The 20,763-nt window shown below is 37.2% G+C and overlaps 1 protein-coding gene across 9 annotated transcripts in view; it reads right to left on the reverse strand.

The window, feature by feature from the left end:
• srcin1b (SRC kinase signaling inhibitor 1b) overlaps positions 1-20,763 on the reverse strand; it is a 95,758-nt gene that overhangs the window by 60,011 nt on the left and 14,984 nt on the right. For 5 of the 9 annotated variants that reach the window (XM_028029830.1, XM_028029832.1, XM_028029831.1 and 2 more), the window contains exons 1-2: positions 19,775-20,084; positions 942-1,249 (exon numbers count right to left, since the gene is read on the reverse strand). In XM_028029830.1, the coding sequence (XP_027885631.1) occupies positions 942-1,249; positions 19,775-20,069 (603 nt within the window). In that variant the 5' untranslated portion in view covers positions 20,070-20,084. Of the gene's footprint in view, positions 1-941; positions 1,250-16,241; positions 16,399-19,774; positions 20,085-20,763 lie in introns of those variants that run through there. The other 4 variants (XM_028029836.1, XM_028029833.1, XM_028029834.1 and 1 more) reach the window with 2 other exon arrangements.

Here is a 20,763-nt window from a genome sequence, read left to right on the forward strand (position 1 = left end):
AGTTAGCTCCCTAAAGTCCCCCTACTAAACAGCAGGCATCTCACCAGAACATAGCTAGAAGTCCTTAAGGAAAATCCAATCACAAAATAAACTGCTTGAACTTTTTAAAGTGCTCCAAAACAACTTCCCACCACTTTTCCAACGACGTCGTCGGTATTTTGGGTTCATTTTATGCAGGGTTCCTATGCATTCTGAATTGCAAAATCTAATTTGTTGCCACTTTTTAAAACATTCTAGAAATATGGTTACACAGCTCTTGGTCTGGTATTATATTCTACATGATTCAAAGTTAATGAACCAACACCATGCTGAGCTTGACATCTAACTAACGGGTTCAGTTTTTGTTTTTTAGTTTTTTTGGCAGGAGGATGGAGGGGGCGTAAAAATGCTTTGTTTTAAAATATTTCTACTTCTCAAACGGCAACATAAATCCCCAAAAACACAGATTATTTAAAGCACTGTGAGGTTTTGTGTCACTACACCTAGTTAGACCCAATTGTACAACTATAAATCCACTTATCTCAAGATAAAGAAGAAACAAAATGACCCTGTGATACAGTTTGCTTTTATAAGTGGGTTCCAAGTCAGGGACTCAAAAAACAGAAAGACAAAAACTCTTGTTGTAATGCAACTTCCTGAGTAACTGATGAGATGAACTTGTTTACACTCACAAAGAGCTTACAATCTGCAGCAGAAACTGTCCTTATTTCAGCTTTATAATCCTCTGTATGCATTGCATTTTTTCCTTGCTTTTTCTTAAAGCTGGATTCAAGATGTGGTGATTTGGATTCCTGAAATCCAAAAGAAGCTGCATCAATTGAAAATATAAAGAGGCTATAAAACACACACCACTATACAAACAGGATTTACCAAGAAAATATTCCTGGCTAAGTTGCAGAAACATTGATTTCTTAATTATTTTTGTGGGTTTGTGAAGATACCTGTCGGCCAGCAGCAGCGGAGCCTTGTGACAAGCTGCCAGGACTGTTTGTGTACTTGTTCTTCTGGAGGTCCATCAGGGCATCTCGCTGCCGTTCGATGTCCGCCTTGTGCATGCTGTTCAGGGCCTCCAAGCTCTTAGCAGCCACAGAGTTGTGCCGGCGGTCCAGCGAGGAAGACGTGAACCCGCCATTGCTGTTGTCCTGGAACCGGCGTGCCCCACGGCCGCCCCTGGCAGCCAGGGTGTGGTAATCTCGTGGGAACTCGGCATCACCTGCAGAGATCATGGAATCCTTTCTCTTCTCTCGACCTGCAGACGGGGAGAAATTCAAAAACACAGAAAGGAAGGTTTGTGAAGCGAAGTTAAGGCTGGTAAACTGCAATTACTTTAAATAAAATTAAACTTAAATTCACAGATCAAGCTTCAGTCTTTCAACTTTATTGAACTAAGAAAATAAATGTTTCAGCAAAGAAGTCAGATGTAAGCTGATAGATATGTATTGCTGATCATAAATTTACATAAACTGATCGTAGGCATGAATGTCATTAATGACAATGATTAATGATAGGAAAGAACCCCTGCTAATGTCTGCTCAATCATTTTAACAAGTTACATTTCAACTTGACATTTTTTTGTAGCCATCAGCAAGCTTCTGGCATAATTCTGACTAATTGATCAATCTTCATGCCAAGTTTATTTAAATTAGTCCATTTCTTAGAATGGAGTCTGCTGTGAGGCATATTCAACACATTTCCAAATAGGATCCAGGTCAGAGACATTCAAAAACTTAATGGCTTTGCAAAACCTTTTCTGACATACACTTGGGAGCATTGTTCTGTTTCAAAACTAAATTTGATTCAAGTTCTAATTATGTGACTTAAACATCTCCCTCTGTTCTAACAAACTCAAGATGTTCATCAGCTGGCAGTTGCTCACCGCCCACTTTGGGCTAATTTAACATCATCATAGTCTAAGAGGGTGGAGATCAAGAAGGAAGCCGGTGGCAGCATCATGCTCAAGGGTTGTTTTGCTGCAAGTGGCGTTAATGCATTGAAGAAAGTGGATGAAATAAGAGGACTGCTTCCAACTTCTTGAACATCTCCTAAAAACAGTCGCCTGAAAGCAATAAACAGTCAATTGCTTTCGCAGGACAATGATCTTCAGGTTGAAGTTTGAGCTAGCTAAAAAAAGAGAACATTTTGTACAGTTTAGTTTCATTAGTGCCAAGATGGAGTCCAATCAAGCTGACTAGGGCAGGTTTATTTCAAAATACTTTCAAACATTCACATAATTATTGAAAGCAATTTTTAAATGATATGTCAATATAAACAGAACTCAGAAGGAAAAAAATAGGTTAAATGTGAAAATGTTTAAAAATGAAAATGTGTGAAAATGTTTTTTCATAAATGTTTTTATGAAAAAATATATTTTAACAGAAACAAATGAGTCCCTTTTTGCAAGGGACTCATTTGATTTTTTGGATTTTTTTAAAATAAAATAAAATAAAAACTTTGAGCATAGATCTGTTGTGGGTTTATCTAGATAGACAACAGACATGTGGAAGTGAGGAACTACACTGCTGGCATTTTAGCAGCGCGTGAAAATGAGGAGAACATCTGTCTGTTTTTACAACTGTAACTGTCCTGGGAACCCCAAGGCAAGACGAAACAGTCATGCAGTAAAATCTCCTATTATATGTGAACAGTCTTGTGTGTGACACTCAATGAGAAGTGACAGAAATGGGAATGTCTGTCTCCAGGGGTAATGAAGTTTAGTGCCCTCTTGTGACCAGTTACACATAAAGCACCTCTCTCTTGAGGATGGTGATCAGTTACAGTACACTTGCAGTTTTCATGAGTTAAATTAAACCAAAAATAAGATGATTGAATAGGACAGGAGTCAACATATAGTAGGATTTTCACAGGACAACATTCTGCTGCAGAACATTATGCAAAATCGATACGTGACGATGTACTGTGCAGAAAACATTTTGCAAAAGAAACATTTTACAACACATACAGACACCTAAAAGGTCATAGAAGCCAATTTGCGTATTAATATTGTTTGAAAGATGGTTTTAATGCAATAGATTTTATTATTTGGTGACACCATTATTTTCTCAATCATAGTCCATGTTCATATCTATACAAGTAAAAATATTTCATCCCTTGAGATTTCAAGTCTTTGTTTAGCTAAAGTGAGAAATAATCAAATTATATTTTTAGCAAAACAGAAAGACTTTCAATTGGGATTATTCTTTTGATCCCAATGTCCCGACACTTCAGCAACAAATCTCAAAAATAAAAACATGCCTAATTAAATTTCTCTCAGCTGCTTTTGTTTTTGTCACCTAAGTCATTTTCAATTGCTAAAAATATAAATGCTTAGACAAATCAGGAGTTCATTGGCTAACGTTTTATCAAATGTGTCACAGCACAAAACAGACCATCACTCTCAGGTCCGCTTATTAGAGTAATTATGAGGCAAGGGGTTGAAAAAAAGAAAAGAAAAAAATCAAGGTGTGGAATCTGAAGTGAAATTTGTTTAAAAAGGACAACAAATCTGCTAAAAGGTTCAAGGAGATTTTACTCTTTCACAGATTTAAAAACCGATTGAAGGTTACAACACAAATATATTATAAATGTGGTGAATTTAGTCTGAATTTTAAAGTACAGGAATGGTCCCTTTTTGTCATTCTGGCCTACATAAACACTGCAAGCTTAACAAGCTCATATTAGCTGTTTAATTAATGAGCTTTTATAAGGTAAAAAAAAATAATAATAAAAAAAACTGTAGGAGATACTGCAATGTGTCAAACCAATCACCAACATCTAGATGCTCTATGCATGGAAATCAAGGGAACAGAAAGCACATCCAACTGCTTGATTTATGTTATAATCATCTTGAAAAACAGTAGACAAACACCATGTTGAAGAAATTCCTTATGATGTTGATATTTCACTCAAAGGTGTGATGGAGAATGCAAGTTAATATTTTGTGCAGCATGCATAGTCCAGTTTCCAGTTCCAGGGTAAACAGTTTTATAGAGAAACAACCAGAGCAACTACAACTGCCCACTGCCAGAGGAGGGATGCCATGGTTTTCTCTAACAAACCATCAGGTTCTTTCCTATCAACCATTTGGGAATTATTCACAGCAAAAAACATGGACAGTCATGGCATGAAAACTGGGAAGCACAATCACTCTTTGAAAGGCAAATAATTAAAAACTACATCCATGAGAAGCAGGTCAATAAAGCAGCTGACTGCAGGCTGGCTAGTCTGGTAAATGGCTCCACTAATTAATGAGCTAATAGCTTTTTATTCATGTGTCAGAACAGCAAGGTATAATCTTGTGATATTGCCAGTCTGATGTTAAATTCAGTGTTAATAGTTCTACTTCAGTATACAAATCCCAATAAATGCCATAAATAAAAACTAACCAGTCATCTGTAGTAAGTCAAATCTGGTTTTAATTTGAAATGTGTATAAAATCCTATAAAAAACATAGCACTTCTAGACTATGTTAAATTCATGATGGCATTTTGGCCCATGCCTTTTTTCCAGCCATATGATTTAAGACTCATAATACATGGCCCAACAAACTAATAGACAATACTTCTGAAATAATGACCCTGTGAACTGACTAGTTTCAGCATTTAAAAATCTTTAGATATTTAAACTCTGGGACGTCTCAGTATTTTCTCACATTACACTGAAAGTAGTTTTATTCATGTTGACTGGTTGGATTCATGTCATGTTAAAACGCTTCTCCAAGGAGCAATATGGAAGGAACAGGATAATATTTCTATAGAAATCCTTTACATATTGAATCATTAGAGTTTTCTGCAGGGGTATTGATCATCTTACTGCATGAAGAACAGCAAATTGCTCCATCAATATTTTGTCTCACGCAAGCTTGTTTTTTTTTTTTTGTTTTGTTTTTTTGGACTGTTTTAGTAAATCTCAAAGGTATTATTGAATAGCTGGGTCATCTCAGCAAGCATTCAGGAAATGTTGAATAACTGTGTGTGGACCAGTTATTGATGAAGTTTGTCTCACCAGTCTTGTCAGAGTTTTGCAAATAGTTATCTCATGAATAAGTTTGTCTCTCTACTCCAAGCTGAAAACAAAGTGAGGTGGACCATGCTGTTCTTGGAGAAACCGGTTTCAGCTAGTTCAGAGAGACTCCTCTACTCCTTATCTTTAAGTTTCTGTTTTATGACCAGCCCCCACCCCGCTTTCAATAAAACCAGGCTGCTGCAGGGGGACAAGTTGGAGTTGTCCTGAGGCACCACTGAGACTCTCCCCCTTTGCAAAGGCTGAAGTGATACTACTCTCTGTGTGGTTCTTTATATGAACAGGTAAAAATACCCAACAAGTCTCAATAAAACTTTACCATGGTGCTGTCTTCTCAAAAAACCCAATTTCCAACCATTTCTTCAAACAGGAGTGCATAGCTGAATAATTTTGTCTAAATCTTACAATTATGGATTTGAGAATTTTCTCAGCCTTTATGATTTACCAAAACATCATAAAGATATAAGATAAAGACTAACTTTTATTGTTCTATGAACAATCACAATTACAAACATAATCCAAGTGCCCGACTGTCTAGAAAAAATTCAACACTCATGTTGCTTTCTCTCTGTGAAAGTATTAAAACATCTGAGTAAGGAGAGTGATTTTGGGAATTCAAACATTAAAAGAAAGAGGAAAAATATGAAAAATTAGTTAAAGACATATATGGTAGACATGAGCAATGCCATAAAAACTTGAAAAGTTTGGCCAAATTTGATAAATAAACAGGAACTAGTTGGAGCTGTGAACTTGGTTCATAATATTTAAGTGATGGACTATGAACATGAATTAATTCTTTTGAAGGACTGGACTAAATTTACAAGTTAATATTAATATTGGATAATTAATCTCTAACCAAGTCACATTCTGGTTTTAAAGAAAATGAGAAGATCTGCATCAAAATCAAATTGGAATTAAATTTCTTCAACAAATGTTTTATATGGGTTTAGGTCATAATTTTACACATTTACACATGCACACACACAAATAAGCAGGTAAAAAATTAAGTTAAGTTACATTAAACTCCAGTGACTAAAACTAAATGGACTGAATCCAATTAGGGATTGTCTAATGGATTTTCACCCACATTAGGAAAATATCCAGACAACTTTCTGTCCAAGTGAAATTTAGAGGTAAACAGACACATAATGTGCATACTGTGCACTACAAACAAACTGAATTACATGACCTGCAGGGCTTTGACCAACACAGTCTCCACACATTATTGATCTCTCCCCTAAGTGTTCTCCTTTTGCCCGCTGAGCAGCAGAGATCCACTGAAGCAGGACCTTAAAGTTGATTAGCTTGCACTTAGCACATTTTACTGCTCTGTGCTGCACAACAAAACTCCACATCACTGCATGTTTGACCTTTTTCCACGAGAATATACAAACCAAAGCATATTTATCAAACATTTAGCCGTCAATGGGAAAGTTCCCCATGGCATATCTTTCACCTGCCTTGAGCTTAAAATTGCTGCAGTAATTAATGATTTTCATTCAAACAGGGAAACCTTCCTGTCTGCGCATTCACCCTGACAACAATGTTTTTGGTATTTCAAATAGTGTCTCAGTCGGTCACAGATGTAAGTTTTCTGATGGCAGCACAGCAGCATGCCAATGTGTATCCATGGTAAGGCTATAAAAGCGAAGGGAACTTGCAGAGACTGCAGGAACATCCAGACCGGGCCCTGTCACTATAATTTATGTGACGCCTTGAGCAAACTTCTTCAGAGGGTGTGTGTGTGTGTGTGTGTGTGTGTGTGTGTGTTTCAGTGGGTGGAATTGAGAGTGTGTGAGGCAGACAGATGCTCTGTTCTGCCGCAATACCTGCTGTAATTTACCTTCTTAAAACAACTCTGGTTCAGGGATGATTGCACACACAACTGACATTGTCCCTTTGTGGAAAATATTAAACCTGTTGACTAAGGAATGTATTCTTAGTAAAACTAATTAGACTAATTTTCATTAAGATTTTATATGTAGCAAAACTGGCTGCCTTCTAATTCAGTGCACAGTTTAGGCAAAACATTTTGTTTTCAGCATTGTTGGACTTTGGTAGACAGGTTTCCATTGTACACTAAAAAACAAGATATTAACTCAAAGAGTCAATTTCAACTGCAGGCGCCTTTGTCAATAACCATGTTTTCTCTATGATCCTACTGCAGTAACTTTGCAGCAATTATAGACTAAGGCTTCTACTTTGTGTAGAATTTAGTTCATCCTTGATGTTTTTCTCACACAGACAGCTTCTTTACCACTCTTCCTCCTAAAGGTCACTGTCCAAAAGCATTCACCTAGCTATGTGTAGATGCAATCATACTAAGCAACTTGTCAGGGTTAGCCAAATGATTGTGTAGCGCATTTCTCCAGAAAGGCCTTTTGTACATCATGCTGGACAGTTTTACACATCCTGATGTTTTCTGTGCTGTAACTTAACTCCACTTCAAGTTGCTGATGACCTAGAACAGAGTGAAACTGGCAGCAGTATCTAATTTGCAGGTAACCATTAGTAGCAGAAGACACATATTTTATTTTAAACATACATGCCTCCTATTGAAGTCTTATGACTTTCAATCCAACTGTTTTCTGCACTAAACTAGTGTTGTTTAGTTTCTTTGAGTTCCACATGCTTTGACGGCAATAAACTCTTCACGAGAAGGAAGAAACCCTCTAACAGAAATGGAACGAGAACATCAAAGTGTTGTGAGCACCATCTTTAAAACCAAAATAATTTAAATACTAAGGTTCAGCATTAACACAAGGTTGAATAAGTTATGGAATAACGACGGCACATAAATCTTCTTCCTGCTGTTTTTCTTGAGATCACCCATGGCGGAGTTTATGTAGCTCAACCTGCTGCCTGCAGCTGCATTTACAGCCCATATTTCCCACAAAACTGGAACCTTCATTTCCAACAGTTATTAAACACTGCCACGACTCTTAACATTCACAGAAAGCCTTTGTAAATCATTTGACTGCTTTGTGCATTGCTTGTTTTCCAGCACTGAAATGCATTCAAACATTTCATGTCGTTAAAAAAGAAAACAACAACAAAAAAAGCAATCTTATGAATTTATGGCAGCAGTAAGAGCAAGCCAACCAACTGATAACCCGAGACAAAATGCTTTGATCAGTCTTTGTCCTCATACAGATTTCTCTCAGATCCAACTAGATATCAGACAATGATAATATAAAGCACAGATCAAAATGTTTACCTATTTTAGTATACTGAAATTAAGCAAGGCAATAATTTCATGCAAAATCCATGATAAAGGCGACTATAACAAGCATCTTGTCACTATATACATCTGATCTAAAGATTTCTTATTTTCAGACACTGACGCGACAACATTTGCCAAAGCAACTTTTGTTTCCTTGCTGAAACCTTGACAAGAATGGAATCGGTCACCAAAACAAAAACTCCATTTATAAATTGGGAAACAAAATGAAAATCATAATACTGTTCCTTTATATAAACTCCAGCCATTAATATTTGCTTAAAAGTACACAATACTTCAATCTGTCCTAGTTTTTAAATAATCTTTTACCCACAATTTCTGTGTAATAACTGAACCATGAGACAGTTTTACCTCTAATTAGTTCCACATGAATGCACGTTCAGAATAACATGTTGGGAGTCCACAAAATTTGGTTTCACTCAAATGATTGTGACAGCTTACATTTTAGTAAAGGTTCTTCTTGAATAACATTTTGAGAACATTCAGGTCTAAATTATTTGCATAGGGACAAGTGTTTAAACAACACATACACGTATAGCAAAAGCCAATTACTTATACCCCAAAGCCTATTTTCTAAATTGAACTAGACACAAATACTATACACACAAAATCATGAGCAGCTTCCACTTGTAAAATTAAGACATTGTTCATAAACATGTAGGAACAGCTTCATCCCCCTGCTCCATTGTTTCTGCTCTCCACTGTGTCATTAGTGCTTCTGCTTCTGTTGTTAGTTAATGGGATGCCGATTCTTCCCAACTCCCCCCTGGCAACGCCTCTGTTATTGTGGCTCCACAGTTCTTAACCCAGCAACTAGTCAAGTTGATGAATAGCTCTTTAATTTTGTATTATAAATAAAATGTTTAATCTTTAATGCTGGTGCAGATCCCCACTGAGAGGATGTCAGATTTTTAGCTCCACTCACATCTATAAAAGCAGTTTTACACAAATAATGCTACAATTTCCAGCCATGACCAAAGCCAATTCAGTTTATGTATGCAGTGTCTTGAAAATGTATTCACACCCCCTTAAAATCGTTCACATTGTGTCACATTGCAATCAACACCTTAATATAATTAGTTGGGACTAAATACATAAACACTAAGAAGTGCATTATTGCAAAGCGAAAATTGATTCAAATTTAATGAAAAGAAAAACATTCTGAAAGATTTGGTATGCCTTTTCTCTGGTGATTTAACATGAAAAACTTTGTGGCTGAAAATGAGTGTGGGTGAGACATCCCTGGTGTCTCACCCACATCTCTGGTGAGACATGATGGCAGCAACACCATGTAGTGGGGATGGAAAGGAAAGTTGGCAAAAGAACGTTCATCTTCAGCGGGACAAGAATCCTAAATATACAACCAGAGTTACAATGGAAACGTTTGGATCAATGCATGTGTGGTATGTTGGCCTAATCAAATTTAAAATCTGTAGCAAAAAAATATCAAATTTACACAGACGCTTCTATTCCACTTTGACTGATGTTGGCCGTTTTGCAAAGAAGAATAGGTCAAAATGTAATTTTAAATTTTTGTAACTGCTGCAAAATAAGATTCTACAGAGTCGTCACTCAAGGAGGCTAAATACAGCTGATAAAACTAGACTTTTCAGAATATCTTTAAAAGCTTTTGAACACCATGCATAATTTCTTTCACATGTCACAATAATGTTTGCATTGGTCTATCATATAGAATCTCAATGAAATACACTGAAGTTTGCTTTTGTATTGTACCAAATGTGAAAAAAATTCAGAGAGTGTCAACTTTTACAAAGCATTCACTATTTAGATTATGCTGGAAGTCTTCTGAATAATTTAAGCAACAGAATTTGGATGCATGTGATCCGGTGTGCATCATTATTCTGTGATTATCGCAGCTCAGAGAAGCCTAAACACAAAGTGAGTGATCGTCATTGTGCCACTGATATTATATTTCAGAGCTCCTGGACACATTCTAGAAGGCTACTCAAGGCCACATCCAAACAATTTTTCATTACGAGGCCGAAAGCGTTTCAGTGTGTTGGTAGTACAACCTTGGCCACTGCCAGCTATGGTCTGACACATGCAATTTGTTAGTTTTATGGTTTCATTGGGCTCAGATCTAATCATTTATACTCGGCCCTGCTTCACTCAAAATTTATTTCAAATTATTTCCCCCTCTCGACGGTTTGATTTGGAAGCTGTGATTTGTTGCAAGTTTATCCCAGAGCAGCAGATTGCATCCTGATAACGATGAGGTACACGTAGTTTTCTGCATGAAATGTCATGTTTATTCTCCACAAATCCATTAATAAGAACTGAGGCAGGAAAGAAGAAGTTGCTACAGAAATTCATACCTAGCTAAAACATACACTGTTTCAGTGTTAGACATTAAAACCATTTAATTAAAAGGGGGAAAAAAATGCATCCATGTCATGATTTTACATTTAACTGTCAATTGTTTTTATGCTATTCATTTTGACCTAGTTTCGCTTTGAAAAGCGAAACTTTTAATAATTTATCGGGATATTATCTGGCTAATTAAAAGTAATAAAAAATGGTTGGACAAGAAAAGATTTCTAACCACGCAAAGACTTCCTTCTAACAAATGAATCTTTGATAATGTTTCATTCTTAAAAGCTTTTAAGACTTGTGGTAAAAATCAAGTGATGGTTTGAGTACAAATACTTGATTTGTTTATGGAAAACAGTATAATTTACCATGCAGCTATTGGCTCAATTTGGACAGTGCTATACATTTAAATACTGTATGTCAATAGGAAATCTCATAGAGCATTACAGAAAAAAAATGGTTGTTTTTTTTTTTGTTTGTTTTTGTAAGCAGTGTAGAAGATTCACTGCAGAAAAATTCAACTTACACCAAGGGTCCTCAATCTCTTTGCAACCAAGAGCTACTTCACAGGGACTGAGTAATAAACAAGGCTACCAATTTGAAACAGTTTATGCTTACTTACATAACTTAGTGATGTGTACTTTTGGAACTGCTTAAATATTTGCACCAAAGCTAAAACTAAAACCAACTACATGGTAAGAGATACCATGTAGTTGTAGTTCCACCATGTAGGGGAGGAGATATCTTATTTATGTATTTAGGAAGGAGAGTGAAATTTATAAATAGTTGATAGGGGACACAAATTCAAAGAGTACAAGTGATTATGTTTGCAATATTGGCTAACGTGGATCCCAGGTACTCACAGAGGTTAAGTCCACAACAGTCTGCAAACAGGTAAAATTTGTGAATACTTGAGACTCCCCCTAGAAACACTCATAACTATCTATTTTAATAGTTCTATCAACAGATATACCTAAATATATTTTTATACACATAGCTAGTGCAGAAACTACTATCTCCAGTCTCTTTAATCTTGAGGATACAGTCAAGGAGTCTTCATATAAAATACAATAAAAATGCACAAAAATTGGAAAAAAAAGACAAATTCTATAGATAGTTTTCAATATAAATAGTTTTCAGTTTTCAATATTTTGGAACATGGTTTTGGAATATGCGAGTACCTGGAGAGAACCCACCCGTGCTCAGGGAAAACTCGCAAACTCCGTGCAGAAAGGCTGGGATTTGAATCCAGGGCAAGGGGCGAGTCAACAATGCTACCATCTGCACCAAATGAACCACTGACTTCAAGTAATGTAGTAGCAGTCCACTACTCTGTTCATTGACCAATAATACTGCTGCCAGAGTTTAGTAAGCTCTACATTAATAGAATAATCGATAAAGAGTCCTGTTTTATCTTCATAGTGTCACAAAATGCATTTCTAACTATGTAATTTCAGAATGATGAGGCCTTCAGTGAAATCACATTCCATGAAAATTATTTAATATTCTGCATTTTTTCCTAACAAGATTATTTTTTCATATACTTCTCATGATTGAAAAATGAATCACCAGTATATTTATTCATTTTCACGTAGCATTCTAATTTCGAAATTGAACTGCTGGAAACATGCTGCAGGCTAAAACCAAGTTGACTTCTGTCTCTCATCCTACTCTTCCATTCCATCTCACCATCATGAATTCTTCAATCATTAGATGCAATTAATCACAGGAGAAGGCAGTGTGCCACAACTCACGCAGCTCTCCAGGGCAGCTGAAAATAAAAATAAATGCTCCGCAGGATCAGAATGTAAATGGGTCCCGACTATGTTTAGACGGATGTGCATTTTTACTGAATACAGATTTGCTGCCAAATGAAACTGTTGCCAGCAGGGAGATGATAAATTCAGGATCACAGAGTAACAGTGTGAAGCCGATAAAAAAACGGAGGTCACTCTCTCAAAAGTCTCACCCACAGTGTTGATATTCTTAGAGAGCCACAAAATTGAAGTTAAAATATCTAGTCCTGAAACAGCTTTGTTTCAGCTGGTTGAATTATGAAATAGTCTTTCTAGAACATACTCACAACTGAAACCAAATATATACAGTAGGTGTTAAAAAAAATAAGCCTCACAGATTGGCATTAAATTAAGCTACACTTCTCCTGTTTTAGGTCAGTTAATTTGATGACAACTTTTATTTTCTTGTAGCCAGGATAATGAGAATTTAAGTTATTTTAACTTCATTCAAGTTAAAAATTTTATTTACATCTGTAACACTTTATTTGACGAGTTCTTAGCATTTGGTAGAATTGCCTTTGAACTGTATGACTAAATCCAACGTCTTGGTTATCCTTAAACAAGCCTCTCTATAGTTAGACCAAACCTAGTGTAACCAAGTCGCGTTTGTACACCATTTTACTTGCATCTTTACTTCATTGCATTTTAATCATTTTGTCAATAATGTAACTTGCTTATGGTTGAGACCACTGTTATTTGGAAGACCATATGTGTCCAAGCTTAATCTTCATAGCACATGTCCTCAGAAGTTGTTTAAGTATAAAGTCATTCTTCTGTTCTTGAATACATTGTGAGAGGGCAACATGCTTGCAGAGGGCAAACATTTTAGTAGTACTTTTCTTTTTTTTTCACCCAACAAAGCCACATAGGAGAAGCAGGTGATTTTGTAGGGATTTGACAAGTTGCAAACATAGAACTAATAATTCCACATAATGCCTTGGAGTGGCAGTCAGTCAGTAAACATTGACAGTTCAAACAGTATTAACATTGGCCTCACATGTGTGACTGTACATTTTTTCTGAACTCCAAGCCATTTCAGTGCTTTTTTGACCCTAAAGGAAACCTCTCTGCTGAATTCCTAATATTATTCATAGCTGATCCTAAATTTGATGACCTGTCTTCAAATGGAATGATAATTCAGGACAATCTGGTGACAGGAACAGGAGACAATTAGGAGACAGGACCGCTGAGGTTTTGTCATCTTTACCTCCATTCCTGATCTACTCACACTCATTCAGCGCTACACTGCCTGAATTTAAGACTGTCTGCTGCCATTTTAAGATAAAATTTGCATTCATATCAGGTCATCCTAGCTCCAAGTGCTCTGGGACAATATGCATCAATTTTCCAACACTCAGGATGTGGTCCAACCATAGTGACTTTAAGATGAGAGTCTACCTGATTAGGATATCAGATAAAAGAAGAGCTGCAATTCAAACAGCCATGTTCATTTGCAGATGGAGGTCTGAATTTGGCTACTGAAGAACAGATGGATCAAACGGTCCCTTCCAGGTTACACTACCAATACACAGTCCATCCAGGAGTCCGCCCCATTTTTCAGCCAATAAGAAGAACTTGGTTTGATGCCAGATACCAATTTCTACTCTGAGAGGAAGAACTGGTAATTAGAAAATGACTTGTCTGAGTCCAGGACACATTGTGAAGGTGAATAATTGATATCATCAAGTGAACGGAGGGACAGGATGAGTCAGGGCTTGAGATCTGTTAGAGGCCACTAATCAGTGTCTCATACTGGGCTCTGGGAGGAAGCCAGTTCAATGGTTCGGCTTTGAAATCTCCAGGAAAAACACACACCATCAACAGAACAAGAACTAATGTTAAGGTATGCATGAAATCAATTCAAAATACTGGAATCTAAATTATGTATGCCTAAACATTCTCCTTTATCATCTTACATTACTTTCACACCACTCATAATAACTCGAATTTATTTTTAAAAATCCTCTTACAAGCAATGCAAACGTTTTTGAGTTAAAACCCTCTATGGTATAATGTTGCCATTTGGCAACAAATCACCTGAAGCCCTTCCACACACATACAGTACCTCCAATTTTACAATGTAGTGCACTGAAAGAGATGAGACCCTAAGAAAACCAATAGCAGTGTTTAAATTTGTGACACAATTTTCTGGAGGGAAGTTTGACATCCTTTTCTACAAACTTCTTCACAGGGAGGGGCCTCACCATTTGACTCCTCAGAAACCATGAAAAAAAGTATTTTTATGATATTTTTTGACTGGGAAAAAATACATACTCAACAATAAATGAGGTAAGTTCATTATTCTGTCATTCATTGTGCTGTATTTGATAATTTAATAATAATAAACTGTTAAAATGTTGATGTTGCCATATGACAACACTGTACCATTAAGGTTGCCTCATGGCTAGAGTCTGCTATAATCATGCATTTTGTGAGTCCTTTCCATATTGCATATGACTATATTTGATACTCTTTCTTCCATTTACATCATTAATGCAACAATCTTTTATAGTTTCTTAGGAAGAAAACCAAACTAGCACTTCCTTTCTATGGTAGTGATGGTGTTTTAGGATTTAGTGTTGAAGAAAATTAGCAGCTTGCAACTTTGCAATGAGACAGTTGTGTGTTGCATTAAACTGGCATGTTCATAACATACTAAGGATATGTATTTGTTTTCTAGGTCCACCTCTTCCACTGGAAACTGAGAGGAACTGCTTCATCAGCTTCCGCAAGCAGTAAGGCAAAGAAGGCAGGATCAAGACACTCAAATTAAAACCATTATATCAATGAAATATGCCAATAAATTAAATTGATTTTAGCTTTCAAATGAGTTTTATTGTTAACTATTATTGCTACTGGAGACTATTTAGATTTGAATAAAGGTTTTTACAATAATAAGCCAAACTCTCTTGTTTTCATTAATTTCCACTATGGTACAGTGTTGCCAAATGGCAACGTCAACAAAAAAATAAATGAAAAAAATAATATTTTTAAAAGATTTGTCTTTATTATGTTTACTTAGCTTATTTTTATATCAAAAAAACATCCCAAACATTTTTTTCCAACTTGCATCATTATGCGTACCATAGAGGGTTAAAACTAAAGAAAGTCTTGCAAATACAAGTATGACTAAAACATCGGCATCTCAGAGTCTAAACATCCATGATAAAATCATATTAAGAGGACCAGAGAAAAGAAACGATTCATTTTGGGAAATAAAAAAAACCAACTGGTTTTCAAATGCTATGTGTAAAACAAGTCATACATATCATATTAGCTCCTCAACAAAACATGGTTACAAACTTAAAAAGAGCAATATTCTCAAGGAAATGGTGAGGAGAAAAATCCCCTGGTAAATCCATTCATCCATGCATTCACCAGATCTGTTCAGAGGAAATCCACCAACTGGCATAGACTAAACAACTTGATGTTGTAATTTAAGCTTCTGGTGCATCTCTCTTCTCTGTGCATGTTCTTTTTATATTCTCAAGCTTAAATTTCCTGATAGTAAAAACTAACATGAAGAGGAACTGTATATAAAAACCAGAAATTCAGAAATAACCCATGTCCTCTGATAGCCAGAGGCTCATTTTGACACTTTTCTGTGACAGGAAGTCTCATTTGCCAACATAAACTAAAGTGTGGAGTGTATTTAAAACCAGAGCACCATGGACCAGCTGATATACTGTCACCATGTATCCAGAAGCCTCTGAATTATCCCAGACATAAAGTATGGTCTTCCATTCAAAGTAAAAACTCTGAAGTCTCTTAACTTTACAATGTAAGAGTCAGAGAAAGATTCAGTTCAGTGCTTCTACATCTCCTTCCAGCCTCACTAATAGAAGCAGACTCACAGAGACTGCAGTCTACTTCCGTCTCTGCTCGTTATGCCTGATCTTCTCCATACTGTTCATGTCCCTTGTCTCCTCTCGGCCCTGGGTATGTGGGGCTGACAGCTCTGTGGGCTCCAAGCCAGAAATGATACTGGAGCGTGTGTAGGTCAGCATCTCTCTGGGGACGAAGGCAAACAGAAAATCACAACACGTTTAACAGGAGGCCGTGCCCTGGTGACTTGGCTGTACTCCAGGAGTTTGCCTCTTTTTCTTCACATATGTCCCACTATAGTTTAAACCAATTGGATAAATAAAATCACTAAGGTGGACCCATAAACCCTGAAGGTGTGATGCCATGTGTTGTCTGGCATCATTTGGTTCTTGAGGGCCCCTGGTTCCCTCAGTGTAGCAGGTTTGTTGAGCTGCTTGGATGGTTTGAAAACTTGCACTTCAGCGCACAGAACAGCTACATCTTTATGAGACAAAAACTTAGAAAATGTACTATTTACATTCGAATGAGGTTTTCACAACCTTTTATTTTTGTTTTCTTTATTTTGTAGGCGTACTATGTTATTGTCTAAGCATAAATGTTCAGTTTCATCGTTTACGATTAAACAATAAAATGTTAAAATCACGAAAAAACATTGTGTTCGATGCTTCTAAATGACACTGAATGGAGTCAAGTTTCAGTGTATTTAGGTGAGTTTTGACTCTGTAGTTTGTTACTGTCCACAGAGAAAGTTTGCGTGGCTGCCGCACAAGCCACGTTCATTTTATGCTGAGTTGTGCATAAAATATGGCGATGCACATTTTTTGTGCGTACACACCCCATTTACCCATTATACATGAGACCTCAGAAGGGGAAAGTTTTCAAACCTCGACTACAGATCAAAAGGTTTAAAAGACAACAAAAAAACGCTTCTGATCACTAAAATACACAAGTACTGGCAAGTTATGCTAACAGGACCACATTCTGGTGTGGAGGTTCTTACTGAGGGAAAATAATTCAAAGTTATCAATGTTCAATTACTAAAGCTTTATCACTTTTGGGTGATCTGTCCCCAAACAATATTTTTGCCATACCATGATAAAAGTACCAAGAGCTTATGCTGACATTAAACCAGACATCAGTATTTTTAAGTAAGTTTGCACTAGGATCATTTAGTTGAAAAGAAGCTACGTTCACTCATGTCAGTTGAGAAGTTATACAGCATCAGTAAAATATTAAACTCATGGTAGGGAGATTATATACCATTTTTAAAGTAACCGTATTAATGCAGTAAGTTTTATCTGTAAGCTGAAAGCTGGAGGGATTCTATACATTTTCTTCTCATTTCCAACCGTGCATCAGTCAATCCCTTCCTGCTGCGTCTGTTGCTCCCAGCAACAGCTAAAAATGTGGGGCTGCATTTTTAAAGAAAAGCTTTTCCTCCAACAGCTGGTGCCTGTTCTGTATTCAGGCAGAATTTTCTTTGAACATCAGGAAACAAGAGTTTAGCTTTTTCAGCCAAGAACTAATTCACTGTAAGTTGTAATTCTAGCAATTGGTCAGAACAGGAAACAGACTTTTCATCTGAGCATTCGATCTGAATCTGTACCTGGGTCACAGGGACATTTCTGTAATCTCTGTGGCATACAGTCTGAACTCCTCTTTCCTCTATTGTGATACAAACTAACAATACCACCCAGGTTTTATTTCAGTGTATCTGCTGTTCTGAACCATCCAGCTCAGGCAACATCTTTACCAGACTGCAACAATAAGCAAGATAAGCATGAAGGAAGTGCAGAAAGAAAATATATATTTAGATTTTATTTCAACATCTCCTAAATATCCACCACTACTTTTGCATGTTCTTCTCATTTGGTCTTTTCAAACCTCATTTGCCTCAGTTAGGGCTAAAGGACAACAGAAAAAGACCGGGCAAAAACAGACATAATACATGTCCGTTTCAAGACGAAAACCACTGCTAAGCAAAATGATCATTAAGACTCATCTCAACTTTTCAACCATGAAAAGTTGTTTAACCTTTCTACGAATCATTTATTTGACATAATACTGTCACAACTGAATTATTGCACATGTGACAAAAGATTTTATTTCTAATAGCTGCCATAAATCTTAATTATGATTTTTAAAGCAATATGGCCATTATTAGACACTCCAGTATAACTTAACACATTACAGGCTCTTAAATTTAAGCAGTTTCTTAAAAAGTTATTTTAAAATGTATGTCTCTATACCATAAACGCGTCTGTGCATATGTGAATTTGTAACAATCCTCAACAGCACAAATTAGTTCACCGCACGTAATGCTGAATGGGAAAAGGATGAGAATATATATTTTTAATTTCTATAAATTAGATATATTTTCAAAACTGTACACAGCAGCAGACTTGCAGTCATTTTAAGTCTAAATAAACCACAGCACAGAAAGGCATTCAAGGCTTCAACAGAACAGTGGGATTAGCTCCGGATTTTGCCGCTCTATCAGAGGGCCCCGACTTTTCGTAAGCGACAGATCAAAGAAATCAGAAGCAAAGCATCAGCAATGACTCAGATTAAAACCTCACTCGCTTTGCTTTTTCTCTCCAGGCAGCGACAACTTTATTCCAACGTGTTCCAGAAAGAGAAAGGCCCCTGCAGTCTTTGGAGTGCAAATATCAAACCAGCATCAAAGTGAAATGTGAAGCTGCTTATTCTGAGTCACCAGAATAAAAAAAATAATACAGAGTGGGATATCCACTTTTGAAAGCTCAAATCTAACTGGGAGTCTCAAATGTTGCTCTCATTGGATTTTGTGCACAAACTTGACAAATTCAAAAGAAAAAAAAAAAACCCTCTCAGATCAGCAGTGAGATTCCACTAAAAGCCCATGTCACCAGCAGAGAGCAGAGCAGCACTGATTTGCCCCCTGCGAGCTGATTCTGTAACAAATACAAATTAATTTCACAAGAGTGAATAATCAGTTCGCTCGCCCATTTGCATTTCAAGTAACTGCAGCAGGTCCCCTGGGAACATTGAGAATGTATGATTATTAATAATGCTCTCAGGAGGGAATATGTAAAGAGTTTGGGGGAGATAAATGTCCCTCTTAAGAGTGGGGTTTTGATCAGAAAGATCTCTGGTAGCAGTGCCCTACATACTGTTAAATCAGAGCGGGAGCACACCTTTGCACTTAAAGGTCGGCCTAACTTAGCTGACTGCCAGCTGCATACTTTCTTTTCCCAACATGACGACCGCTGCTGCATGGCTTTTACGCTCCATTCCCTGTCCTCTCACCCCGAACCCCTCCTTTAATTCCTACTTTCTGGCTCTTCTCTTCCCCTCCTATCTTTTTTGGGGAGTTTCTCTGGGGGCTGTGCAAAGAAGCAGGATAATCTTGGTGCATGCAGACAGCAAGAATATTCTGCAGAGGGCGAAGTGCTGGATCACTAAAGCGACGACCCAAAAAAAAAAAAAGAAAAAAAGAAAATCACCAAGTGCCTTGTGTTTTTTTTTAAGCAGAGATGAACAGAAGCAAGTATGAACCGATGAATAGATGGATGAGGCATACCTGGCTCCTGGTCCTGGGCAGGTTGGTGTCCCCTTCTGGCCGAGATTCTACATGGCAGTGGTGTGTTTGTGTCTGCACAGTAGTGTGTGATGGAGGAAAGAGAGCGGAGTGAGTGCACGGTGCAGTGTAGAGGATTGGAGGCAGGGTATTCAGTGTGTGCTAAGACAGTGCCTATGCATCTCCCTCCCTCTCTGCGAGTATAATCCGTTCCACAGTCTACGGGGACGAGCTGAAAATGAACCAGCTCTATCTCTCCCTCCACTTCCCTCTCGTGCTGTATCTCCACTCTGCACATGTGCCCCAAGCAGAATTAGCCTCCCCAAACCTCCACCTTGCAGAAGATAGACACCAGAACTGCAGAGAGCGGTTCTCCCTTTAACGAGAGCTACCACAGTTTTCCCTCCTCTTCCACTGTGGTGCTAATGAAACCATTGTGTGCGCTTGTGTCGCAGTGACTCCTGAGCAATCACACCACCTGTACCATTTTTGCAAGTTTCCTCATATTAACTAAAGATGTGAGAATACCTTTCTGTATTTTCAGTGCTGACACAATGTTTTAGTCATGCCTGTTTGCACAGCGACTTCATCGACATTTGAAGTTTTGTGCTCTCGTTTCTGGCAACGCTTTCCAAAGCGCTATGCAAATGTTCAGAGTGACTCAGACAATCCTTCATCCCATCTGGAAACGTCTGGCAGCGTATCTGAGGAGGCTGTGTGCTGCATGTGCTAAGAGACAGAAGAACTGCTTATAGTTGCCAACCTTACGTAATAATCTTATTTCTGAAATTTTTTTACATTGTCACATAGACTCCACAATTTATCTTATTTAGGAAGCAAATTGGAAAGCAAAAGGAAATCTCAGCATAGTGGGGTGTGTGGAAGAAAAGCAGTAATTCTTTAAGCACTACTGGAAATAAACTGTTTGGGTTTTTTTTTTTTGTTTTGTTTTATGGATGAGAAATAAATCCTACACACCATTTATGACTTGC

The sequence above is a fragment of the Xiphophorus couchianus genome, chromosome 10, assembly GCF_001444195.1.
Source record: "Xiphophorus couchianus chromosome 10, X_couchianus-1.0, whole genome shotgun sequence".
Lineage (NCBI taxonomy): Eukaryota > Metazoa > Chordata > Actinopteri > Cyprinodontiformes > Poeciliidae > Xiphophorus > Xiphophorus couchianus.